This window comes from Nelusetta ayraudi, unplaced genomic scaffold (assembly GCF_046127955.1).
Source record: "Nelusetta ayraudi isolate G7.1 ecotype Tasmania unplaced genomic scaffold, CSIRO-AGI_Nayr_v1 ptg000050l, whole genome shotgun sequence".
In the NCBI taxonomy this organism is placed as follows: Eukaryota; Metazoa; Chordata; class Actinopteri; order Tetraodontiformes; family Monacanthidae; genus Nelusetta; species Nelusetta ayraudi.
Window position 1 is genome coordinate 589,015 of NW_027466100.1, and position 26,622 is coordinate 615,636.

Below are 26,622 nucleotides of genomic sequence, written 5' to 3' on the forward strand. Positions count from 1 at the left end.
GGTGCGGGCCTAGTTTCCATCACCAAAAAGGTCAGAGCACCTTGAGTCTGCGGCAGACAACTGGGGGATATTCCAGTAAGAGGCAGAACAGCATGGGACTGCCGGCAGTCTACACTAATTTCACTCCTATCCTGTTATTTTCCTCCAAGATGGTCAAACGCCGACGCTGGGAATTTGCTGCGGCCGTTTTGACGTTGCTCTTGCTGCCACCTAGTGTGTGGAAGTTGCAAGCACGGCTCACACGCGGAGCAGTGGAAGAAACGAATCTCCAAGTACTTCACAAAACATATTTTACTTTAAAAAAAACAAACAAAACAAAAACAAGGTATACAGATAATAGCAATCCCTTCAACGAAACAAAAATGTAGAAAGTCTTTTAAAAAACCGAGCATAAGTGCGGCCCAGTGAGACAGTTTAAGGGACAATATTACATGATTTTTCTACACAGGCTGAGCAAAATATCATGAGCAAAAGCAACAATTTACACGTACTGTACATCAATACATTCCCTTAGTGACAGTTTCTTTGAAGTAATTAATTTCAATTATATAAAAAAAAATGTTTGTTTTTTTTAAATGTCACAACAGACTCCACACTTCAACGAGGTCCACAAGCAGGCGGATCCGGAACTGCGCCGACTGTTTCGCATGAACGATTCACATTTTGAAGTGCAGATGTGCTCGGGGAGGTCACTCCAGTTCCTTGAAGCGGGCGAACATGGCCTTGCGTACAGCCTCTTTGTAGGTGGCGTGGGTCCAGACGACGTGCTCCTTCTTTTTCCTCGGCTACGAAGAATTAAAAAAGAAAAGAAAAAAAAGCAACAAGTTCAAACTGAGCCCACCGTGACTCGTGCCAGTAACCACCACGAGCCACGAATGGAAACTTACCTGTACGGGTTCGGCTCCCAGACCAGGCCTCTCGCTGACTTTATGCGTTTCCCTGGAAAGAGAAAATGAAGCCCGGTGAATTTCTTTTTTTTTTTTATGATTATTTAAATGCATCCGATTAAAAAGTGCCACCTGAAGAGCTCTCACCTGGAGCTTCCAGCCCAGCTGTTGTGAGCCTGTGGCTGCTGGTGGTGCTGTTTTCTTCTTTTCTGTTCTGGTGACTTGGGACTCTCTCTCGCGCTCAGCTGTCACAGACACATTACCTTTAACCATCGCCACCCGGCAAACTGCCTCGGTGAATTTAAACCCTTCAATTTACATTCACTCACTTCTTTTTCCTGACTTTCCAGTGCTTCCAACTCCTTCTTTGACCTCTTGATCTTTAGATGGATCTCCATGTTTTGCTGGTGGGAAAGACAACAGGGATGTTAACAATTATCGACTAATTGTTGATTAAGAATTTAATCGATTCAATTAAATTAGTCGCAATTAATTGAACATTTTTTTTCACACAGGTAGTTAATATAACAGTGTGGTGGCAGGAAAGAGCAATTCACCAGTTGATACTGTGATGGTCATAATATACATAGAACAAGTTATTTAAAAAAATTATTAAAAAAAAGTTGAAATGTGACAAATTAGAAGTCAACTTAAAGTCAAATGTAAAAATGAGTCACATTGGACCTCAACATTATTTAAGGGCTAATTGTGTTCCTTACGCATTTTTTCATTGTGAAATTTATCCGAAAAAATGGCTGCTTATCAATCGTTCACCAATTGGTAAGGTCAATCGACCAACGAATAATGAATTAATCGCTAACTTTCATCCCTAAAAGAGCCACCGGTTAGGGGAGCCTACTTTGTGCAGGTCGGAGAGCTGCTGGTGGCGAATCAAGGCGTCCTTGTTGGGGAACTGCCTCCTGCAGAGCAGGCAGGCCATCTTCTTCCAGTCGGTCAGCTTGCTGTCCTTGTCCGACTGGCTGTCCTTGGTGCTTTTTGTCGGCTCCTCCCGCTCTTCCTCCACCTCTTCATCGCTTCCCGCCGCATAGTCCGACGCCAGCAGACCCAGGGAGCCCATTGGACGCTAGGAGAAGCGGCCACACAATTGACGTCTTTAAGTGAACTGTGTGAAACGCACACACACACACACACACACACACACACACACACACACACACACACACACACACACACACACACACACACACACACACACACACACACACACACACACACACACACACACACACACACACACACACACGCCGTGCCAATATTAGGTGCACGTTAGCAGGTGATGCAACGTCTTCAGGACAGGCGTCATTTACTGGACGGAGCCAGATGACGGCATAATGAGGAGGTGGCGGTAAACAGCTGCGGCGCTCTCCTCGCTCCTGATGATGGAGGACGACGATGCTGAGGATGATCTCATGTTGGCCGGGGCACGGTTGTTTGCTTTAGTTCCCTCGCACCGCTACACGCGCACCCAATCAGCTGAGACTCACGGACAAACACACTCCACGATGGCTGGTTTCCTTTGTCTACGTTTCGTATTTTTACCACCCCCCCAAAAAAAAAATCCGCTGCTAAAGATGACGACGCCTTGGTTCAGATGTGCAATCCCAGATGTTGTGATGGGATCACGCGACAAGTTTATTGATTCATCTATTTATGAATTTTATACACAGAGGTGCCAGTGGGTCCGCCTCTGATACGCCTTCGTTGATTGAACAAGATACAACCGAGGCGGCTCATTGCTGCACCAGTGACGCTGCCTCCGTCGTCGGCTAGTTGCTGTACCAACTCATCCCCCCCCCCCCGACCCGTCTCAGTTGCATTCACACAGTACAGTGACGTGGCTAAAAGGGCCGTAAAATCCTCTTAGGGTCGTGTGTGTGTGTGTGTGTGTGTGATTGAAGGGGGCTGTAGACCAGTTGCAAATTCAAATAATAAAAGGCTGATGCACAGCAGCTACTGTGGCAGTCTCAGCCAGTGCTCCATCCAGCTCCTACCTTTGACTTCTCTTCTTTCTTAGGGGGTGCAAGAGGCTTCTTAAACAGATCGTCTGCACCCGAAATCTACGGGGAGGAAAAAAAAGAAAAAAGAAACGAGGACAAAATCAATTATTGAAACGTATGCATGCACATTAATTGTACAGACAGGGAGAAAAACAATATAACAGATGTGTATGTAAAGGTTTTTTTGCTGGTTGGCTAACCTTCCTCTCAAAGATGGCAAAGCCGGCGTCAGCCGACTTGGACTGCTTCCGCTCGTCGTCCGATCCGAACTTCAGGACCGGCGAGGCAGCGCGGACGCTGTCCTTCTGACGGTTCTGGATCTTTGCCCAGCGCTCCATGTCTTTCATGATCTACACACACGTCAACACATTCAGGAGCGTCACGTCTCCCGCTTGCATTAATTCTAACCGACAACCCACAACGGGATCTATTTTTTTGTGGCGTACTTTGACGGCGGCGATGCTTTTTGGCTTGTCTTCCCGGTCTTTCTTCGACGGGTCGTCCTCGTCTCTCTTCTCGGAGGCTGCGCCCGGAGCGTAGACGGCCTCTGCAGCGCTGCCTGCAACCAGGGCGGAGGTCGGCAACTCGGTGGCCTGCGGAGGCGCCGTGGGCTTCTTCAGCTCCAGGGGAGCGTCCGCTGCAGGGTTGGACAGGATGGCCTGGTCCTCAGCCGTCATGGGCTGGCCCTCGATGGCGGTTCCGGCAGGAACTGGGATGTAGGCCTTTGACGCGGCGTCCCAGTACAGGTAGTCTTGGGTCTGAGAGTTATAGAAATACTGTGAAGAGGACAAAAGAGAGGGGGGGGGGGAGACAGAGAGAGAGAGGGAGGGAGGGAGAGAGAGACGTGAAACCAAAACAACCCAATTCTGGAAGGCATAGTTGTGGTCTACAAGCTGACTGAGGGGGGTGGGGGGGGGACAACAACTAAACAAAACGTTAGGCTCCAGCATCAAAGCAGCTGGTAGGAAAGATTAAGGCCGAATACCAGTTGTCAAACAAATGAATGAATGTATGAATGAATGAGTTGATTTTTGAAACATTTGAAAAACTGATTTCTCAGCTGGCTGATGACGAGAAAATGTGACTAACAAAGGTATACAAATAATTGTTTACAAATAAAAGTCACTTTTACAGACACCAGATGGAAGCAGCACACGCAGCAATCACTACACCGGCACAACTAATCCATAACACCGAGTGTCATTCCGTTGGTCAGTTTTTTGTTAGAATTGCCGTCTCCTCTCCTACGGTTTTCGTGGAGACACGACATCGGTTTGTTCAGGTCAAAGTCGCACTGATTGTCACATCCCAGAGGGGGCGAAATCTGCCCTCTGCATTTGATCCATGCTGTGCTCGCTAATCAGTTTGCCAACCAACTCCCTGAGGTCCAACCCTGAATACTGAGTGGAGGGAAGAAGCAACGGGTAGCATATTTATAGTCTTTGGTATGACGGGGATGGAGCCTACAACCTCCCAGTCTCGGGGCGGACACTCTACCACTAAGTTGGTGAGACTATAATGAACCTGAAAGCCAGAGACAGCAGCCCATTGGTAGATAGAAGGAACAAGTGCAGTCCTCTCCCACACTTACCCTCGAGCTGGGGTCATAGTAGAGTGTCGTCTCAGGGTCATAGTAGAAACCTGACGTGGCGTCGTACAGGTAGCTGCTCATGTCTGGAATCTCAGAGCCTGACAATAAGATGAAAGGTGCGATAAATAGAGTGTTTTCTTGAGGTGTTAACAGGAAGACATTTTTGACAAGTGACTGATGGTAAGAGCTTTATAGGACTGTAGAAATAATGATGAAGAGATAAAAAAAAAAATAGCTATAATAATAAGCACAAATGATAAACCATCTCTGGGATAAAGACGGTCATCAGCAGTGCGAACACCAGCATGGATTTTGCAATGCTGATCATCATCATCATCATCATCAACAAGGAGAAGTGCGCTTTGAAACTCTGGTTATTGGCACTCAAGAGTCACCGTAAACGTAGGACTGTGATGCATCTGCCGACATCCCGGCTGGATCTATGGGCATGTGGGGGACACCGGGGTGCATTGACGGATCCAAAGCTGGAGCCTCACCGTAGCCGACACCCTACAGTAGCAACGGCAACATACGGTTCATTAGCCATCCTGCAGACGCTTTGTTTAACACTCAAATATTTACCAGTTCCTGCTTCCAACTGACCTGTTCAATCCCTGAGTCAGGCGGCACAACAGGATGACTTCCATCTGCCATCAGACCATCGTGTGAGTCAACGCAAAGAACACTGATTCAACCACAGCAAAAATCTGTCCAAGTTACCTTGCAATCCTGCTGGGCCGCCAATAGGTGGCGGCAAGTAATGCGGATGGGGCGGGTACTGCTGTGGCTGCAATGACAAACACCACACTTCAATCTCTACTTTTTTTTTTTATATATATATTTTTTAGAACCTTTCTGGAAAACCTCCCAGCTTGGCGAGTGCAGCTCACCCCCATCGTGCTGGCCTCGGGTGGGTAACCCAACATGGAACTATTGGGTCCGTCTCCCTCCCGTCTGAAACTGGAACAGACACAATCACCGGGGGGGATCAACTGGAAAGGAGCGCCTCCTCGACAACCGCCGATGGTTAAATCCGTTGGGAAAACAAAACTTACTTTGGATTCTTCAGGGGTTTGGCCACCTCAGCGTAAACTCTGACTCCATCGATAAAAAGAGGTTTGGGTTTGGTGAGGAGTTCAACCAGACGGGTCACTTGCTGCAAAGGAAAGCAGACAACTCTTACTTTAATGAAGGAACAATGACACCAATACTTCAGGGGGAATGTGATAAAACACATGGGTTGTGCATCCTTTATGCTTTCGTTACCTCATGAGAGTCCATGTCAACAAAGCAGAAGCACTTGGCTCCTGGGGGCTTCGCTTTGACCAAGCGGACGTTTCTTTCATCCAGATACGCAAAGGGGTCCAAGGCCTTCAGGATGGCATCCACTGAAGTGTTGGCCTTCACATTTTTTAATATCATGGCTGGAAGGAGACACCCCAGACATTTTGGTGATTTGAAACAACGCAGACAACAGAGGAGAGCTTGGGGGGGAACCTGGGTGGACATACTTTTACTGTCTTTGAAAATGGATTCAGGTCTGTGGGAAGCGTGTTGGTGATGGCCGTGGCTGGCCCAAGGCTCGTCCTGCTGCTCGCTCTGTTGCTGTTTGAGCTGCAGGTCCACTTGCTGCTGCCAGGCCTCTGGGGTCAAGTCCGAGCTGCGCTGCCACTGGCTCTGGGACAGAGGCTCCACGGAGCCTTTCGCTTCGGAACCGTTGGAGTTGGTCTTTGGCTCATGTTGGTCTGGTGGTGGTAACAGGGGCTCCTGGAGTAGTGGTACCTTCTGATCCGCTTCCTAAAATGCAGAGTTGAGGATATATGTGCGCAAGTTTAAATAAGCGAGTCCAACTTTGTAAAGTAAGAGTTTCACACAAAATTTCTACTTTATTTACGCAATTTCGTCTTTTTTTTTTAACGTCGACTTTATTCTTGAAATTTCGTCTTTTTTTACGTCGACTTTTATCACAAAATGTAGACTTTATTCACGAAATTTAATCGTTTTTAACGTCAACTTAAATTTAGACTTTATTCACAAAATTGTCTTTTGTTACGTCAACTTTATTCACAAACTTTTGTCTTTTTCAAGTCAACAGTTCACAAAATGTTGTCTTTTTTACATCGACTATATTCACGAAATTTGGTCTTTTTTAACATCAACTTTATTCACGAAATTTAGACTTTCCCCACGAAATTTTGTCTTTTTTTATGTCGACTTCACGAAATTTTTGACTTTATTCACGAAATTTCAACTTAAAACTCGAAATGAAAACTTGAACAAAAATCTCCTTCCTGTGATATTTTTTTCTTTTTGAGGCCTTAATCCTCTGTCATACACGGTCACGACACAGCGATACAGTTAAGGAACGAGGAGACAGTGCGACACTCACGTGAAAGCCTCTCCCACAGTCGTCTGCCTGGATGTACCTCATTGACGTCGTCCTAGTGCCAACCTTGAGGGAACCCTGAGAGCAAAACAGAAACCTCCCATCAGTATCCTGCACCTCGGCCAGCTTGTATCATGTGTCAGCCTAGTGGCACTAAACATGCACTGTGGAACGTTCAGCCTCCCTCTTCAACGAGGGACGCGAGGTTGACGCTTTTGCACAGGCAGTCTTCTGTGCTGTGAGCTTAGCTGATGACTGTGACAAAACGTGGTGTTTGGAGAATACTACTCTGCTCAGAACAGGTCTATTTAAAAATAAAAAAAATAAAAAAAAGAGAGAGAGAGAGACAAGGGCAGACTTAAGCAGGCGTCATCATCGAATCCCAAGACGCCAAAGGCTGAGCCAAAGAAATGCTTCCGTTTCTGACTAAAGAATCAAGCTGCCGTCAACACCGCTGCTGCTGCCGACTTGAAATACAATCGAAAACAAAACTGTTGGCGTTGAAATAGAACCAAGATCTCCATTCAGGGGAAGGAAAAAACAAGTAAGTGTAAAATAGAAAAAAAAAAATCCAGGCCTTAATTTGAATGAAAAATAGCTTAAAACCGAAGGCTACAGAGCTTCAAAAACATCCGCCATTCTGATTGTGCAGCACAGAGGTGGCTTCCCGAGAGAGTTTAATGGACACAAAAACCAATTAGCAACTGAAAACGTTCAAAAAAATAATAATTAACAACACAGCATTATATTAAACCCGGGGGAGAGAGCGACACTTTCCACCGATCATTTGCTTCAACGCCGCTGTTCAAATCCTTGATAAGTAATCACACTAACAGCTGCGAGATTGACTTTTTAATCCGTCCCGTCCCGTCCCGCCCCCCCCTTCATGTGGAATTAAGCACGTGACACCAAATGCCAGAAAGCACACAACTTAAAGCAACACACTTCAACATTGAGCCACGACCAAGAGGCTCCACGGATTAGTGATACGATCGGATCGGGTCACTGAAGAATTCTCGTGAAAAAAAAACAACCCAAAAAACTGCTTGTCTATTGAAGCAATATACAGAAAGGAGCAGCCAGTGTTCCAGGTCCATCGATGAGTTCAAGAGAATTTCACCAGTGAGACATGCACAGTCAGATGATAGAAGAGCACAACACCACAACTATGCACCAGCAAGAAGCAGGACCGTCCTTCCAACAGCCTGATCGCTTACTAGGAACCGAAGATGTGATGTCAAGGGAGAGATGAAGAGAAGTCAAGAGAATGACATAGTTATGAATCATCTTCTCGAAATAACCGTGCCGGTGCACTTCAGACACATTTCACTAGGCATCCCCACGGTCTTGGCCTGGTTAAGGCTCTGCGTGAAGGCTAGGGGCTATTTCCACAGTTGAAGTCATTAAGGTTTATCCTCCAGGGCCGAGTGTCTGTTGTAAAGTGTGCAAGAACTAGTGAAATCGCAACAAGACCAAAATGCCACCTGCCCAGTCGCATCGGTGGAAACAAATAAAGTACAACAAAACCGTCTAGTTTAACCCTTTGAGGCAGATTATTCACACATGGGTTGGCGCCATGAAACCGATTACTATGATCACTATGCAGCAAAACCAATCTGTTCAAACAAAATGGAAAAGACAACAAACGCTTCAAAAACGGCTTTTTCCAAAATACCAGATTATCAAACTTTGCCGGTCAACTTTGAGTTCTTACCCATTTGGTGAATCAGGTAATTTAAAAAAAAAAATGAAAAGATGACCACCTTAATGTATTTCGTCTTTGAACTGACACAAAGTCTGGGACATATCGGTAGGTCATGCTGTCTCGATCTTCCCGTAAGCCCGTCGACTAGCCACCGCTAGCGTGCGTTCAAAACTAAGAAACGGTGTACTTCAATTCGATTTTAAATGAACTGGTAGGCGCCAGCTACAACTTAACACCAGGTGTTAATCAGTGGGGAATAACCTGTCAAGTCACACAATATCATAGCCAGCGGATTTGGCGACATTTTCGCTACGGGCGGCTCGTCGTTCAATTCCTTGAAGCTCGGAATGTTCCTTGAGCATGACACATGCTGCAGAAAAGATGTGCAAGAACGTGAGACTTCACAATGTTGCTACGTCAATGTCTGTTCTTCCATCTTTCAAGAAACTTCCACAGTGGTCAATAAGGTCCATTTCCTTTTTGAACTAAATTAACGAATAATTGTCGATATAAAATCTATCCTGGGTTTCTGAGACAACGTGGATGTTCCGAGTATAATAACATTTAATTTTCTTCCGATTTTGTGAATATGTTATTGGAATATAGTCCAGACTGCCGTCACGTGAAGTGCTTGTTAAAAGGAAGAACAAAAAAGATTTGAATTTCAATGCACTGACGGTGCTTCAGTGAAACATTTGTCTTTGCTTAACGCTGGGGAGGAAGCCAGCAATGCTAGTGTTGCTGTGAGAAAAAGTGAGGAGGATTAATTACTGTTTGATCTTATTTGACCCTTCAGTGCAATTTTTTTTTTCTCTCTAAGTGGTAGCAACCCATTCCCAGCCTTTGTCCCACCCACATCTACCAACAGCCCTCTCGACCCCTCATAATCCTGACAGGAGAGACGGCCTTCCCAGAGAGCCGAGGATTGGCCACCTTGTTGGATTCCATGAAGCGGACTGCATCCTCGAGGTTTAAAAACTCCACATAGGCCGTATCGTAGCTGTAACCTGGGGACAGCATTTAAAATACAGATGGGTTTTAGTTAGTCAATGCCAGACAATCACCCGCTTCAAAAAAAAAGAAAGAAAGAAAGCAGTTCGTTAATACATCGAGATCAGGGTGAAAAATGTTTTCTTACCGTCTCTTAAGAACATTGTTTTTTTTTTTTTGTTTTTTTAAAGCTTTAATAATTCTTCTGATGACTGGCGTCATAGCAGAACACGCCGGGAAAGCGTTGATAAAGCCCCACTGATAAAGCGATAATCCAGACCACTGGCAGTCAACAAATGCACTGTGCTCACCATGGACACGGACCACTAACGAAAGGCAACTTAAATTTCTTTTTATGGACACTTTGAATTATAAAAGGAAAAAACTCCCATTGGCCTTTAGGACAAAATAAACTTCACAAAGAGGCTTCTTGCCATCCTCCAAATCCACTGTCGGAAAACTTTCATTTGACAGTGGAGATTTTCTGGATGAACCAAAAGCACTAACAAGGCCGCCTCCACAACATTGTTGATTTATTTATTTATCTATTCACTGCAATCGTTTTTGTTTAGTGTCCCTTGAGAACAATACAATAAAGTTGCTCGCGCAGATTGTGAGTCAGACACGTGTATCACCTTGCCAACAACGTAGAAGAGCTGTAATAGTACCCCTTGTCTTCAGCGTGATTACAGACGATGGAAAAAGATCCCACCCTGCCTTACTGAATGGCTTCAGACCACACACACACACACCACAAAAGGCAACCAAAAGGATGACACAGGAGAAATAATGCGAGTCTCGAATGCGTAAAGCGAAATGTCGAGGGACGTGTAAGCGATCGAATGTCCCAAAAAAAAACAAAAAAAACAACAAACAAACACTGGACGAAAGAAAGATCGAGTCTTACCTGGCACAACGTTTTTGATTTTCATTCCCTGCATTGGAACACCGCTAGGATCCGCAAAGGCGCCAAGAATCTGGAAAGGCAGCCGCAAAAAAAACAGTGAGTTGTGCCGCAGACATTTATGATGTTTGTTCAGCGCATTAGAGAGTGCATTACAAGCCAAGCAGATGCTTCGGAGATTTATGGTTACCTGCTCCATTGTGGCAGTCTTGGGAATACCAATGATGGATATTGTATTGGAAGCTTTGTCCTCCACCAGTGCACTTCTATAATCTTGATCCTTTCACGGGAACGTTTTAATAGAATACGGGGTTAAGACACGTGACAAAACTAAAACGCCACCGACGCGACCACGGTGAGGCACCTACCTGGGGACCAGAGTCACTGAACCTCGTGTGTGCAATCGGTTTGGAATCTTTGACGAGTTTCTCCGGGGCTTGAAGAACGTCGTGGTGGTAGTCGAAGGTCCTCCCAGTACCCGTCCTATAATCGATGTCCCTGTAGTCTTGGTCTTTCACTTGTGCGGTGCTTTCAAAGTCACCGTGGGGCCCCATCTTCACCCTGGCAGGTCCGTGGTGACCGTGAGGGATGTCTTTCAAACGATCAGCTGGCATCGGCGTTTCAAGCAAAGGCTGGTTCTTCTCCTTGTGGTAAGGGGCTCTTTCGTCATGGCTCAAGGAATTCGGACCATGCTGCGAGTTGCCTTCTCCGAGCCAGCGCTTCTTCTCCTTGCCGAGTGAAGGACCTTCACCGCCAACGGGTGGCAGATTCATGGCAGGAAAGTGCTCTGCGTGAGGAAAGCCCACTTCTTTGCCTGGAAATTCCAGAGGTGCCTTATCACTTTTTTGAAAAGGTACATCTCTGACATTTGTGTCTCTACTAAAGCCCATAGAGAAGTTGGGTTCAGCTGGACCTCCCATATTTTTACCCATGTTTAGGAAAGCTTTTTTCTCCTTCTGACGATTCTTCCATTCCTCTGCGAGAGACATTTCTTCACCACTGCGATAATCTGAAAGGGGACTGTCAGCTGAATCTTCAAAATCTCTTTCTCTGAGTGGATTTGCGGCGATAAATTCAGATTTTTGCGGACCAGCGACGTTTGAGGTTGTGTCCGGTCTTGCCCTGTCCATCGGAGCGTCACGGTTTCCAAATCTCAAGGGCGATCGATCCCTCCTGCTAAACTCTGACGAGGGTCCATGACGATTCCGGAAGTCGGTATCAGAATCAAATGCACCTCTTGGGTTGAAAGGTGGCCCTCCTCTTCTTTCAAAGTCCATCATTCTGTTTTCACGTGGAGGCATGTCCATATTAAAGTGATCAGGCTCGCCCATTCCCGCAGGAGGCCTGTCATGCATATTCCTAAATTCTTTTCGATCCCCACCATCCAAAGGGAAACCAAATCTTCTTCCCTCCATACCGGGATCATTGTGGAACTGTGGCATGTTAAAATGCAATGAGTCTCTGTCTCTGTTATCCATAAATCTGCTGTTTGGTTCTCGTGGCTGTCCTCCTCTTCCTCCCATTTCTGCCATGTTCCTGCCAGGACCCGGGAAGCTACTAGAATTCATGCGTTTGTCTCCAATGTTAGTTTCGTACTGTCGTCTGTGATTGAAGTCTGGTTCGTCTCCAGGTCTGAAGAAATCTCTGCTTGGCTCTCTATTTCGCATGTCACGTGGGTCCATATCACGGCCCCTCATTGGTGGTCCGTCCATTCGCCTCATGTCCATAGGGGGAAGATCGTGAGGTCTTGGGCCCATAGGACCCATAGGCCCCATGTTCATGCCATCTCTACCTCTGAACTCAGGCATGGGACGATCTCTGCCAAACATCTCTCCACGATGATCACCACTGGGATACACAAGCATCATAAGATTAGTGATTTGGTTTTACAAAAAAAAAAAAAAAAAAAAAAAAAAAAGTAGATGGAAGGGCAACAAATAAGTTACACTAATGGCAACCCAAAACAATTTAATTGCAGTTAATCTGGGATTTTTTTTTTTTTTTTGCCATCCCTTTCACCTTAAATGTATAGAAAATCAGTGACTAAAAATAGAGAATAACAGGATTGCTTCCACCTACTTTCCAGAGATTGAATATAATCCCATTCCCTCACTGTCTATGGCATATGCAACCTTTGCCCTATGATAACTAGGACAAGCTGCAGACTTTCCAGCCTGATAGCACAGTGATGGAAATGGATGGTTTATTTGCAGATTGTTTCTGTTAATGCTCATATGGTCAATAAAATGGCACAAGTTAGAATTTGTTTGGCAGTCAGTCAGACTTGAGAAGTAGCACAACATACACATAGTATCACAGCAATTGTTACCCTACTACTCAAAGAATAAGGAGCAAACCAAAGGAAAATAAGACTGCAGTTGTTTTCATAAACATCTTCATTTTTCAAAGTTTTAAAAACTTAAATTTTACATTGATTTTGTTTTGAATGATAAACGTGCTTACCGGAAGGGTGGTCCTCCCCGTGGTCCTAGACCAGGTCCTGGCCCATTCCACATTGTAAATCAGTTATCTGTGGGATGAATTAAAATTTGCATCGTAACAAAAACAAAACAACAAAAAACTGGACATGCACGCAACTATGATATTGGAGATCATTTCCCAAAGATAACTAATAAGAACCGACAGCAAACTAAAACTATGGGTATTTGTCATATTTTGACGTTTATCCATGAAACGTGACTAGATTACCGAAGTTATTTTGTATTAATAAATATAAAATTCTAAGTATAATAATAATCGATTAATTGAAAATAGCAGCAAACGTAAGGAAAATGAATGGGGGGAAATAACAACGATAGCGTGACTGCTAATGATGGCCTGTGAATAGCGGCGCTCACTAAGGCCCTCAGCATCCAGGCCACATCAAGGGAACACAATGTTGTGATTCAAGACTAATAAGAACACTCGATGGTGCACCACAGATAACAACCATGATATAAGCTTGAACTGAGCAATTATAGGACGCTATAGCGGATGCAAGCACACGGCAAATCAGAGCTAACTCAGTTAGCTAAAATCTTACGTCGCCAGTTTCGCTGCACAAGCTTACGAGTAGGCAATGTTGTTTAAGGTCCAATTAACATCATAGCTGCACCAATATTTTTTGCTTTATTGAACCAATTTCACACTTAAGATTAGACTTACGCGTTCGTTTCTTGCGACCTTACTGTCGTATCGTTAGCGAAGTATCTGCCAAATCGTCGGTGAAGCGAGAGAGAGGAGAAAAAAAAACCGCCGTCTTCTTCTTTGTTGTATTCTGGGCTACGCAGAGCAGTTTACTGCCACTCAGTGGCTAATAAATGTAACTATCACGTATGACGTTGACAAAGATTTTCACTTTGACAGGGTAAAGTTCAATACATGCCGAATCTAAGTAAACAGTAAACACCCCTCTTTTTACTTCGATAGATAGATAGATAGATAGATAGATAGATAGATAGATAGATAGATAGATATGTTGTGGTGGCTTTAGGGAGGCTTTGGTTGTGATCGTACCTTGAAGCCACCAGTTACAAGTGCGGCATTGTTTTACCATTTTAGTTGATAATTATTAATAAAACAGTGTCAGTAACAATTAAACAGTGTAACATGTCTGAAGATATTCACTCGGATGAACTGCTAAAACAAATTCAAAAGTTTTGAAACCAGGTAAATTTAAAGTTAACAACATAGCTACTTAAGAATGTATGTAAAATGTGGTACGTAGTGATACTATCACAGTTTCAGCAATGTTAGTATTGCTTATTTTATTAATACACAAGCCATGTAGCAACCCATTAGCTCAGCTAAAGGTTGCTAAATACACACATAATTCAAAACAAACACACAAAATGTAAATATGCACAGGGTACATCGTATGGGATAAGCGATATAAACTCCAACGTTTACTTTTTTTTTTATAACTGACAACACAAGAACAACAGCTCAAACAATTCTGCACATGAAATGCTCTTAATCTCAATTTCTGCTTTTTAAGTTGTCTGTAACAAGACAAACACAAGAATCACTACAGCAGCTCAAAACTGAAGTGGAGTGCAAATGAAAACGGCTAAAAACAAAAAGAAATCAGTAAGCAATCCTCATCTACCAATTTCTTTTGCGACTTTTAAACATTACTGCAACACATATTAAGGCACTTGAACTTAAAATATGCTGTCTTGGTGCCATAAAATTCTAAGTTGACTCAAAGTCTACCGCACTGAAGATACACAGCAACCCTAATCTATGTATCACATACTATCATTTTCAAGACATACGATTCTCATGTTTATTATGCTTACAATTAGCATGTCTTGAATTATGATTAATTCAGCTCGGTAAATCTTTCAACTTATAATTTTAAATTCCAAAATTTGAACTAAGGGTCATACTTTCTCAAGCTGAAAAACTAGCATTTTGCTGTAACCGACAATCACATCTATCTACAGTGAGCTGATGAATCAAGCAAAGTGGATGTCACTAAATTACATCAACAGCTCTTATGACTCTCTTGCAGCGAGGGGGGGCGGGGGCGAGAGGGGTGGGGTGAGCTACTTAGTAACTGTCTTTAAAGGGTCTGGTACACAAATGACAGGGGTTTGTGGAAAACACTATCTCAGACCAATTAGTATAGGAGAAATAAAATAAAGAAATGCATGACGGGAAATAATTTGGAAAGGGGGGGGGGGATCTATCAGCATAGATGTGGAATCATCTTGTCAAAAGCGTTGGCTCTACTGCACGTGTGCTTGTTGGTTAGCGAGGGTCCTCTAGTCTGGCGCCTATTCTGCCTTCCTCTGAGGCAACATCTGGGGAACATCTCCGTTGCAGCGGGGCTGTGGCGGATCCTCCTGCCTGGCTGTGCCGGGCACAGGGAGGGCGGAGACGATGGCAGTCTGTGAGTTTGCAGGATTTTCACTGAGCGCAGCAGCCTTTATGATGGCAGCACTGGGGTCAGCTTCAGCTCCTGGAGCCCCTGCGGGGACCCCAGCGTCCCCTTGCTCAGACGCCCGTAGTCTCTTCATGAGCGTGGTCACTCGAACAGCTTTCTGTAATGGAGATGGTGCGTTGACATTGCATCTTTAACAACAACCAGAAGCAACAGAAATGTATTATAAGAAAAGACAGCACAAGCGAACAAAAATGTTCTTGGAAGTGATGTGTGAAAAGTGATACCTTCCACTTGGCTTTGGCAAAGTTCTTTTCTATTTGAGCACAAACACCATCCTTAATGTTCTTGTCCGAGGCAGCATTGCCAGAAATCCTAAACAAGCGACAAAGCATAAAATTGTTTGAAGATTTTTTGTTTGTTTGCACCTGATTAAAGAGTTCAAAATTTCATGTGACACATTTGTGTTACCATTCATGTGCAATGGCCTCCTGTGCTGTCAATCGCTGATCTTGGTCCACTTCCAGCAAAGACGCTACCAAGTTTTTGGCTGTTGAACAAACAAACAAACATAGATAGATAGATAGATAGATAGATAGATAGATAGATAGATAGATAGATAGATAGAATACTTTTTCTTGAAAGGATTGCATCAATGGTCTAGAGGATGATGAAAATTCTCTCACAAACACGCACATGAAAAATTCTTCTTGAATACATTTTAGACAAAGCAATTGGTAAATGCATGAAGTTGGTATCATGGAATTGTAACGTCCCAAACAACTGTAGTAAAGTCACAAATGAGTTTCAAATCCGCACCAGAATCTGAAATGTCATCCCAATATGGCGAGTCAAACTCGTAGTCCCCGGACAGAATCTTCAGAAAGAGGTTCTTGTCACGACTGTCCGAGTCGTCCTCATCGCCGTCGTCATAGAACGGAGGGTTTCCGGACAAACTGGTGAATCGCCAGAATGAAAGCGTGATCAAACAACAGCCCATTAAACGTCAAACTATTGTGAACATACAAGATTGTGCTTACAGAATATACATAATGACACCAATAGCCCAGCAGTCCACAGGTCTGCCGTATCTCTGCCTCGCAACCACCTCCGGAGCTGAAAACAAATAGGATAGGTTTTCCTCTTTCACTGTATTGCAACTGCAGACTTCAATCATATTTGCCCCCCACATTTTCAAGTGATCTACCAAGATATTCTGGAGTCCCGCAGGGGTCTTTGATGAGTCCATTTTCAAGTTTGGCCAACTGGAAGTCGCTGATGACAATTTTGGAGTGCTTCAAACGATTAAAATACACCAAATTCTCCAACTGCACAAGTAAACAGAGGTTTTTGTTGTAACAGGGAAATGGAGTGCATACTGTATTTTCACTAGGTGTCAGTGCAGCCATTTACTTTAAGATTTCTGTGGACGATTTTGAGGGAGTGGAGGTAAGCTACAGCCTCCAACACCTGCCGCATCACATTGCTGGTGTCCCTCTCGGAGTAATATCCTTGATCCAGGATCCAGTCGAACACCTCCCTGCCTGTGGCACTGGATGGATGAGAAACATGCGTCACTTGTTGACGACAGGATTGAAAAAGACCATCACAAGGCCGGCGATAATGCACCATTTCTTTTTCTTTTTTTTCAGGGGGCGGGGGGTTTAAGGGAATGCAGCACATTTCAGTCAATGCCTCTCGAGTGCTTCCGACGATACTCACAGCTCAAGGAACAGGAAGTACTCTTTCTTCGTTTCAAAAGAATCGACCAGCTGGAGGATGTTGTGATGTTTCACCCTTTGAAAAGGGGGGGGGGGTGAAGGGAAGAGAGAAGAGGGTTTGAGATAAAGGCTAAAAAGAGTCGGAAGCTGCACATCCTTATTCTTAACATATGGGAGGGTTCAAGAGACGATGGGTGGCTGCAACGGTATTACAGCGTAATCTTTCAAAATGCTGGACTCAGGTTCCATATTACAATGTACACTTTCAAGCTTCTTGCTGCTTAATGCTTATTACTACCGCGTATTGTTTCCCCCGTTGCTGAAGACACTGACGTGTACGTTCATTACAATGAGAATGTTCTTTCACCAAGGAAGTGGACCCACAGGGATTTACTCGTTTTGATAACGGCAGTTACTGTTCATTCTCAAACCCTGAACCATATACACCATCTCCCTCTTAATAAACCCTGATGTCAAACGATAGATAGTTTTGATGGTAACTAAAGATCCTTTAGATGTCAAAACAAAGCAAAAACGGACGTTTCTGATTTTACTACTGTAGCCGTGGCATTAAGCCCTAAACCGAATGGTTTTTCCATACAAGCATAACTCATAGGTCTGGTATGGAAGATTTAACAACATCTGAAGGGCAATAAAGCATTTTATGCTTCATAAATACCTATATCACTATCACACTATTCTTTCGTCAACGATTTCCATCTAGAAAAGGCCAAGTTTTTAATGTGGTCTGTCCTGTTTTTGATTATTTATTTTATCTGTACAACTATAGACATAGACATGTATATTCATTCTATGGTATGGTTTGATTGAATTAAACACTCCTCAATACAACAATATAAATACTGCAATACAATCATGAGTCGTAAATGTCAAGACGCTGACTGAATATGTTTCAGGAAACTACTTGGTGTTTTGATCCAATTTGTTCTGAAAATTGAGTGGGAATCCAAACATTGCAATAATACATTCTTCAAAGAATGTGACATGCACAATAATACAAATATGGCAGCTATATGGTGAAATATAAAGTGGTTGAACACTTACATATTTAAAATCATGATCTCATTCTTGGCAGCTTTCCTCACTTTCCTCCCGTCCTTCTTATGGAACTTTTTACAGGTGTACATTCTCAGAGTGTTCCGGTCCTTTGCCCGGAATATCTCACAAAATTCCTCTCTGAGGAAAAGGCGATTTTCAGTGAACTTCACCACATACACATTGGGTCTTTCTGTTTCTCATGTCAGCACCATAACATAGGTGTACTCACGATTTGACAATCTGTCCCAGATCATACTTGTCAGTCACCTCTGAGGGATTGTTATAATCCTTCTTCTCACCGAGCGTCAGACAACCAAATGGCATGGCAGCTCGTGCCCTCGAGGCAGGGGGTGTCCTGCCACAACACAACCTGGAACACAGTCCACAATCCAGCATGTTTAGTTAGCGCAAGGCATCAGATGTGAGAAAAAACAAAACAAAAAAACATAACCAAAGCAAAACTTCACCACTAATGTAAAAGTGGAAGGTGGGAATTGGCTGTTCCTCCATTGAATGTGATGGAAAATTGAGAAATAGTTGCTTGGTAATGAGATTATCAGAAAAAAAGAAACATTCAGTGAAACTAATTTTATCAAGGCAAGTTGTTAAAACCCCCAACTTTTCAAAATGAAAGAGATTTAAAAAAAAAAAAAAAAATCTCCTGGCTGTATCTTGTTTCTAGATTCTTCAGTAAGCAGCCAAACTGTGTGCAGTTTGAGCAGAACCCTGTACAAAATCTCTAACATAAGGCGAAAGAAGAAAATTCTAATTCACATCACAAAGTATTAATTTTGTAGTAATAGAAATAATAATAATAATCATCATCATCATCATCATCATCATCACCATCATCATCATAATAATAATATGGTTTCATTCATTGATGTTAAACATTTATTTTATTTTATTATAAATAAAGAGCTATTCCAATTGTAAGGAATCAATGCCATAATGAATGCTCTCTGCAGGGAAGATCATTAAGTCCAACAGTCTGATTGCAAATAAATTTTTTGGCAGCAGAAGCTCAAGTGACAACATGGCCACAAGTATAGTGTGACGTATTAAAAATAAAAGGTATTGATTTGTTTACAAAATGCCTTTTTTTTTACTGCAGCGTACTTCTTCAATCAATATACAGCAGGCCTTGAAAAATACTGTATATTATCATATTGCTGTTATGGTGTGAAAAAAGCCATTTTCTGAACAAAGAATCAAAATACACAGACAGTAACAGTATAAATAACATAAAAAGAAATAAAAAAATAAACACAACATCACATTCCTAATTGTTCATACATCAAAATCAAGACGTTTACCCACATGAGGTCCTGTCACACATGTCACGGTAAATTTTGCAGCAGCAATAAATAAATTGATTATTTAATCGAGTCCTAAAATAGTCAGTGGAACACTGGACAGCTCCCAGAAACAGCGGGGGGAGGATGAACGCATGCAGGCTGTTTTGACATTGACTGTTTTGAGATGAAGAGGAACGCCAATAGTGTCCAGGAAGACATGTCTGTGGAGACGCCTGTCATGTGAACTGGCAACGTGGTCGCATCGTAACACAAAAGCAAACATGCATCATGTACTAGAGGGTTGTTTTTTTTTTATTATTACTTGTGACAATGCAGGATATACACAATCAGCCCACGGTGTCCCGATCAGCCAAGATGTTACGTCAGTTTACTTAGTCAGGCTCTCACCCTGTTATCAAATGCTTCCTTTTAAAATAGAGAGAGCCGGATTCAGGGCTCATAACGGGCTCTGCGCGTAACGTGGCCAAGAAACACGTCAGGAGGTTCTGGTTCTGTCTCCACGCTGAGGAGAAGGCAGACGTTTTTAAATGGAGGTGGCCAGATTAAAACTCACTTATTGGGCAAAAACTGGCAAAACTTACCTCATCCATAGAGTGTTAAAACATGCAGTTCTGCTAATACCTGACCCAGGTCAGTGAACGCAACCAACTGTTTGTTCCACTCACAAAGACTGCATTTTTTCCAACCTTGACACAAGTGTAAGGTCCAATAATATATCAGTTTTAAAGGAAAGAAAACCTAACATTTCTGCCAAGAAACTGCAAACAAATGTCTTAAATGCACCGTTCTGAAGATCTATTCTGGATCTATGTTTTGTATCATTAATTTAATGTGTGTGGGGTCCAGGACAAAAAGTAAATAGTGAGAATGTGGGACTTTGTTAATGATGTTAATGCTCTTTTCAAATTATTAGATTACATATAATTAGAAAGTTTCTTTTTTGCACATGAGTAATAGCGCTATGCTGGCTAACGTGGTTTGCACAGCAGAGTCACTCTGCAGCTCCACTAAACAGCAGTGAAACAGGGCGCTAGTATGGAAAGCAGCTCCAGTGTTTTGGCAGGCCCTGCAGTGGAAATGGCAGCCGGCACGGAGGAGTGGGAGTAAAGAAATTGTGAATGAGGCGCTGTCTGGAGCTTCTGTCAGGACCCTACCAGAGGCAGAGGTTCATCTGAGCTCCACCGCCGACTAAATAGCTGTGCAAATCACATCCGCTGGGTTAAATATAGACGGCCAAATACGAAGAATTACAGTCTGATGTCTTCGGGTGCTGCATGTTACTTAGAGGAGACAGACGAACAAAGAGAATCTGGTATGTTCTTATGTTATGCATAAAGAGAGGCAGTGGTCTGCTTCGTCAGTTGTGCCGCTGTCCACAAGGGGAGTCGTTATGCTCTGATCCAGCCTCTACTGAGATGTAAAAGATGGAACTGCGCATAATGTGCTTTGTTATTAGGGCTGACAAGTGGCACCGCTAGTGCTTTTGTCTTGTGGATGCAGCCCTTTACATGAAAAGATAACTTACAGGGTGTTTGCAGGAAAATGGAAATGTCTTTTATAATTGGTCGCCTTCCACTGTAGAGCATGTTAAAACCTCATTGTCAAATTTGTGTTAACATTTTAGTGGTCAACACGTAACAGCACAGGACAACCATGGAAGCCTCCACACTGAACATGTCAGCAGCCAGCAGCTACACAAGCAAACCAATACAAATGTTAATCCTTCCCTCAGTACCAGGGACTGAAAATCTCTCTATCAAGTGGACCAAAACACATTAAAATTAATTCTAATATGCCTTCTTGACGGAAAGTGCACTCAACATGAGGAAACAATCAAATACCCTTTGTGATGTCACAAAGGGCAGCACCTTCTCCAGCCATGTAACAAGGCATGTGGCTTGTTCATTTTGTTTGTTTGTTTTTGTCTCCTTCAAAGCACATTGAACATACAACAAAGCATTTCTGTCAGCTGGAAGCTAAAACAGGTTTTGTGTGAGGCTGTAAACAAAGGGCTAAACATGCTGCTTTCTGGAGATTTTTTTAAAAATGTTTTTTATGCTATGGTTCCAGATACTGTATTAGAGCCAAATATAAACAATTGCAATTTAACTGTAGCAGAAAATCATCCTTAGTGCCTGAAAGAAGTTGGGTATTGTAAGAGTTCAATTTATTTGCTGGTCTCACGTAGTTAAATGAAAAAATAAGATGAGAAAAATGGAAAAACTGGCTTGAAACAGAGGCAGAAATGTTCCAAGATTTGTTTGTATTTTGGCCATTAAATTCATCCACATCCTGAGTGTCTGTTCACAACTGAGTTCTCATTTCATCGTTTCATAAGCAGTAAAACTGTACTGGCCTCAAACATAAACCAGCGCAATGTATTTATGCACTTTATGTCAGAACTACTTGTTCCGTAAAAACACCGACCTCCCTCCTCATGCTGCACATGACGAAGCTCAGTTATGCTGAAAGTGATTTCGGTGTAGCTTCAGGGTTTGTCTCTTCTTTTCAGTGCTTTCTTTTTAACCTCATCCCAGACATTGGAATTTGAGGCTGTGTGTGTGTGTGTGTGTGTGTGTGTGTGTGTGTGTGTGTGTGTGTTTTTCCCCCAAAAGCTAGCACAAGTAACAAAAACGTCCTTCAGGGGGCGTCTAAAGAGGGTCAGCAAACTCCTCGGACAAAGAGGCACTCCAGTCAAAAACATCAAACTGAACTTCAGCCATTACCTCAAACTCAAGAGCGCGTGATGGATCCCTTCCACTTCCTTTGCTTTTACGCTTGATCGTCTTGAGCCATGAATTCCATTATGTTACAACAAAGCAAAACAGTCAAGCTGCGGTCACCCAGAGGTGACATTACTAAAACTAGACTAGAGTTTCTACAGTTATCAACCACATGCTTTGGGTTTTGTCATTAGAATTAAACAATCTTACAGTACACGCATAAAAAATTGAAATGAAATGAAAGATCAAAGTCGGGTCCTTGCAGCTGTTTTCCGACGCAGCTCAGTAAGTGCTAGGTGGTACATGCGGGATGTCAGACAGATTTGTGCGCACACTTGTCTGATCTCCTTTCAATAGCAAGATAAAAACACTTCTCTCTTTCACCAGAAGAAAATGAAGACATAGGCTGTTGCTGCATCCCCAGGCCTTTGTCCTTGCCTTTTGAGAGATCCGAATGAATAGTTTGTCATTAGGAGGAATTTAGATTTAAATTCATTTTAAATCCAGGCTCTCACAGAGCACTGCAGACACACTCGAGTGATGTTGTCCAATCATGCATATATTAAGTCTCATTAAAACAGGTACTAACTATGAGGCTGTGAAGCCAAGACCTCTTTTTGAAAGCAAGAAATTTGTCGATAGTCGAAAGATAACTGACTTTAATCACTGAAACTGTGATGCCGGCTGAGATGTGTTGGGGAAAAAAATAGTGAGGGCAATTTGTAATGAGTTAAAAGGTGCTTCTTGAAGTAAATGCCTGAACCAGAGCCTTGTTAGTTCTTGGTACTAATTGCGCACACTGTCACTACCCAGAGGAAACTGTGAGTGTGTGTGTTTGTGTGTGTCACGCTACTGTGATTATTCTCCTTCATCTCTGGGCATCATTTGAATGCAGTTTGTGAACAAAGAGCCAGACAGTAAGCTACATTTTTTTTAAAAAAAGAAACAAAATCTTCTCTTCCATTGCTGAAAGAAAGGCATTTAAAACATGCTCTCATTTATCTACATGACACTGTCTTTTTTTTTTTTTAATGGCGTTTCTAATCTAATCGTCATTGTTCCATTATGAAAATGTCATATCATCTCAGAGAGTGGCGTCCGGCCAGCTGGAGCTGTGGATTTGGGCCCCAGTGGAGCCTCTTCAAAGAGAAAGGCCCTGGTGACTGGGGAAGGGGGGGCAGATGGTGTTGACCATGTTTGAGCCAAATCAGCCCTGTGCAATGTCTCATTTATGGCGCAAGTGCCGCTCCCACTGGCTGCAAACTTGCAGCCGAAGCGCTCCCGCTCCCGAATTCCGAGGGCAGCTTCACGAGTGGCGAACATGCAGCAAAGCATGCACCTGGTCTTTGTTTTTAATAACAACCTCTCATGCTTCAGCCGTGCACCGAGTCGCCATTCATCTCCTTTTTGGGCATCACTCGCTCATCTGACCGGTCTCCTCTGATGTTGTTGTTGTTGCCATGGACACCAAGTGCTACAGTATGCGCCAGCGTGCGCGCGGAGGAAAAAGCGCTGCGTCTACTCGACGGACACCATCGCCCCGAGAATCGCCGTCACCTCATGCGACTGGAGCTCCGTGAGCACATCTTAATGAATGCAAGACAACGTCCTGCAGAAGAGGCAGAGAGCTGCTGGATTTCTCGCGCTGTGCCAGGCGGCTTAGCTCCATCAACCCACAATCCTGTTTGACTGACTTGGAGCTGAATGATACGCGCCAGGTATAGGCACCTCCAGGTGCTGTATGAAGCCTATTACATAAACAAAGGCTGCAGCTTTATTCATACGAGCTCTTTTAAACGGTCGCATCTTGAGCTGCCTGGAACACGTATCAGTGGAGAGAGAAAGTCTTTGGAGGAAGAAAAAAAACAGCAGCAATTCCACCCCCCCAACAAATTATTTAAAATACAAAGGTGATCAGTTTGTGCGTAGCGCACTGGGCAGGTGCGCCAATCCCCACAAAGTGCTCCAGTCCAGCTCCGTTCCCTACTCTTTCTGACGTCATCATCAAACAAGTTCATTGTTCTGCGCGCGAGAGGGGGGTGGGGGCGTTGCAAGCCAAACAAAGGCACGCACGCGCGCACGCGTCCGCCGGAGAGCTAATGATGCGCGGCAGCAACAAATCCCTGAATGGAATCTAATGCCGAGGTTCACGCACCTGTTGGCTGTTGCGTGTGCACGGTACGCGCGCGCGCGCGCGCGCGCTCGGTTACTCAGCAGGGAGCCCGCGTGCACTTGCCCTCCTTCTGGGGTGTGTAAGGAGTGGTGGCGTACACAAGCAGAGTGTTGCAGCTCCGTGCGTGTCGATACGGTAATGACGCGCAGGCTCGGACAGCCGCAACAGCGTGACTGTGAGAATGTGTGGCGTGAGGAGCCGCTGCAGTCCGACTGCATGCATGCCGTGTATTAAAAAAATAAGAAGAAGAACAAGAAGATTTGCGCAATTTGAGCAAATCTTGAAGAGCTCCGAGTAAACCGAGCTGCTCTTCAAGGTTCATATGTCCAAACTTTCAGGGCAACGCGTCCCCCCCCCCCCCCCCCTTTTTTTTTTAAGCTTGTACATATTTGCCGATAACATCCCTGCAGGTTAAACAGTAATTTTTGCGCACCCGTGATGCTGCAGCAAAGCGTGAAAGCCACATCCCGCAGCGAGACCCCGGCGCCGTGCGTCGCGCACTCTCACCCCCAAAATCATCCGAAAGCGCAAAAGTTTTTAGGGAATCAATCATCCGCCGCCGCGCCGTCGCAACCCTCCTTGCAGTCGTACTTTACGCGCTTCGCCGTGGCGGTTTGCAGTGAGCGATTGTGATGACAGAGACTTATCGGTGTGCACTCACTCACCTTAAACACGGAGGAAGCTGGAAACGATCTACAGTTGGGAGCGACTCCGCAGTGTCTGAGTTTCTGCGGCGGCTTCACTTTCCCTCTCCGGCGCGCTGACGGACAGACTTCTGATGCCCGATCATTTCCGACCAACAAGTCTGCTTGCTTGCTTGCTTGCTTGTTCACGCGCGGTGCTTTTTTTTTTTTTTTTTTTTTTACGCGTATGTGTGATGGCAACGGCGCACTGTGATGCAGGGAGGATGGGATGGGAGGTGTGCCGCCGCGCTTGTGTGTGCGCGCGCGTGCGTGCGTGCGGCAGTGCAGCAAATGTTTTGACAGCGTCGCCGTGATCTTTCAGCAGTCGGGAGGGGGGGGGGGGGGTTGGTGCGGGTGCAGAGCGGGTGTGCGGGATCGTGCTGCGCCAAGCAACAGTTTGATTTCAAAAGTTGGTCCCACAGGGTCGAGCATCTTCTGGCCCAGAGGAAGAACTTTAGGCTGCTCATATGCTGCACCGACAATCCCCATGAGCTCTAGGTATGGCCATATCAGCTCGGTTCATTTTTGTGTTGTTGTCTTAATCAATTTAGTGGATTGATTTTTGCTAAGAGGAAATGTAAGAGCTCGTGTTAAAACCTTGGATTTCGTTTTCTAAATGGGAAAGACAGTAGAGCACAACATCGATTCTAACGCACAATAATTTTCAGATACCTACAAAGAGCACCACTGACCTTATAGGTGAGTTCATTTGAGCCCCTTCCAAACACTTCCAAACCACAACCTGAGCATCACTTCTATCAGAGTGACTGCAAACAGAGGGCTAAATACATTTAATTTCTGGAGAGCAAATTCCGCCGAGTTATTTTGGACGATTGAGTTCCTAGAAGGTTGTGTTGTAAACAAAGATAGAAAAAAATGCTACAATATTACACATCTAAATTGCAATGTTTGTATAGTGTTATTTTCTTTCCTTCCTCAACAATTAACAAGTCCCACGGTTATTGTGTATTTTTTGTGAAGTCAACAACATTTTGGGAGAAGTAAACACCAGGAAAGTGGAGAAACAGTCTGATGCAGTCAACAGGTTGTTTGGTAACACAAGGTTTTGACCATTAATATTACAGTGGCAAATAGAGAAATAAGCAAGGAGACAGTGATGCTCTCCAATTAGATACATGCTTTCACAAATCATATCATTTTACTGTATTTGAAGAAAGGTTTTTGCAAAACATGGTCCGTTTGCACAAGACTGCATTGTCATGTCATTTATTAATAATAATGTCCAAACTCTCCTCAAACAGCCAGACAGCTGACAGCCTGTGGCCATTAAACTCAAGCCTCTATCTCAGTCCTGTGCGTGCACAAAGTTTTATTTGTTAACATTTGCCCAGTATCATAGATTTTGTTAAGTTAGTGTTTCTGTTTAAAGAAATACACAATACAACCACTGTTCCTGATTGGTCAAGGTGCTGTGCAAAACATCAGATTGTAACCATTTTCCTGCATTACATGGTAACACAAAAAGCAAAACAGCAACATTTTAATAGGACTTCTTCCCAACCTCAGTAATGAGCTTTGACCACTCAAGCAGCAAAGTGTTAGAAAACAACATGA

At 43.8% G+C, this 26,622-nt stretch overlaps 2 protein-coding genes across 4 annotated transcripts; both read right to left on the reverse strand.

Annotated features, from left to right (window-relative positions):
- Positions 1 to 272: 272 nt before the first annotated feature.
- On the reverse strand, positions 273 to 13,776 carry rbm6 (RNA binding motif protein 6). Of its 3 annotated transcripts, none has more exons than XM_076036952.1 (23): positions 13,647 to 13,776; positions 12,945 to 13,011; positions 10,850 to 12,329; positions 10,672 to 10,761; positions 10,485 to 10,554; positions 9,521 to 9,594; positions 6,886 to 6,960; positions 6,008 to 6,293; positions 5,763 to 5,920; positions 5,552 to 5,652; positions 5,387 to 5,456; positions 5,217 to 5,283; positions 5,100 to 5,143; positions 4,994 to 5,006; positions 4,497 to 4,594; positions 3,352 to 3,681; positions 3,106 to 3,255; positions 2,900 to 2,965; positions 1,747 to 1,971; positions 1,217 to 1,291; positions 1,035 to 1,132; positions 888 to 939; positions 273 to 785 (listed from the first exon to the last, which is right to left on the reverse strand). In XM_076036952.1, exons 2-23 carry the CDS (start codon positions 12,995 to 12,997, stop codon positions 690 to 692), a joined length of 3,771 nt encoding a protein of 1,256 aa, XP_075893067.1. In that variant the 5' UTR covers positions 12,998 to 13,011; positions 13,647 to 13,776; the 3' UTR covers positions 273 to 689. The 3 variants fall into 3 exon arrangements, with proteins under 3 accessions (XP_075893067.1, XP_075893066.1, XP_075893068.1); XM_076036951.1 differs by having other exon boundaries at positions 4,892 to 5,006; XM_076036953.1 differs by lacking the exons at positions 4,994 to 5,006; positions 5,100 to 5,143.
- A 446-nt stretch (positions 13,777 to 14,222) lies between these two features.
- Positions 14,223 to 25,322, reverse strand: LOC142895780 (caM kinase-like vesicle-associated protein). The gene is made up of 11 exons (XM_076037060.1): positions 25,030 to 25,322; positions 18,379 to 18,519; positions 18,156 to 18,287; positions 17,092 to 17,166; positions 16,783 to 16,921; positions 16,577 to 16,697; positions 16,410 to 16,485; positions 16,189 to 16,325; positions 15,841 to 15,919; positions 15,657 to 15,744; positions 14,223 to 15,529 (listed from the first exon to the last, which is right to left on the reverse strand). The coding sequence occupies exons 2-11, from the start codon at positions 18,471 to 18,473 to the stop codon at positions 15,263 to 15,265; spliced, it is 1,209 nt and encodes a 402-aa protein (XP_075893175.1). The 5' UTR covers positions 18,474 to 18,519; positions 25,030 to 25,322; the 3' UTR covers positions 14,223 to 15,262.
- Positions 25,323 to 26,622: the final 1,300 nt, after the last annotated feature.

Bases quoted from the DNA above. Each gene is read 5' to 3' on its own strand.
- rbm6 (XM_076036951.1), bottom strand. From the start codon at position 12,997: ATGTGGAATGGGCCAGGACCTGGTCTAGGACCACGGGGAGGACCACCC. The intron at 12,330-12,944 runs GTAAGCACGTTT...TGTGTATCCCAG, and splicing joins CGGGGAGGACCACCCTTCCG to TGGTGATCATCGTGGAGAGA. The intron at 1,292-1,746 runs GTAGGCTCCCCT...CTTTCCCACCAG, and splicing joins AGCTCTCCGACCTGCACAAA to CAAAACATGGAGATCCATCT.
- LOC142895780 (XM_076037060.1), bottom strand. From the start codon at position 18,473: ATGCCATTTGGTTGTCTGACGCTCGGTGAGAAGAAGGATTATAACAAT. The intron at 15,745-15,840 runs GTAACACAAATG...TCGCTTGTTTAG, and splicing joins GAGGCCATTGCACATGAATG to GATTTCTGGCAATGCTGCCT. The intron at 15,530-15,656 runs GTATCACTTTTC...TCTCCATTACAG, and splicing joins TTGCCAAAGCCAAGTGGAAG to AAAGCTGTTCGAGTGACCAC.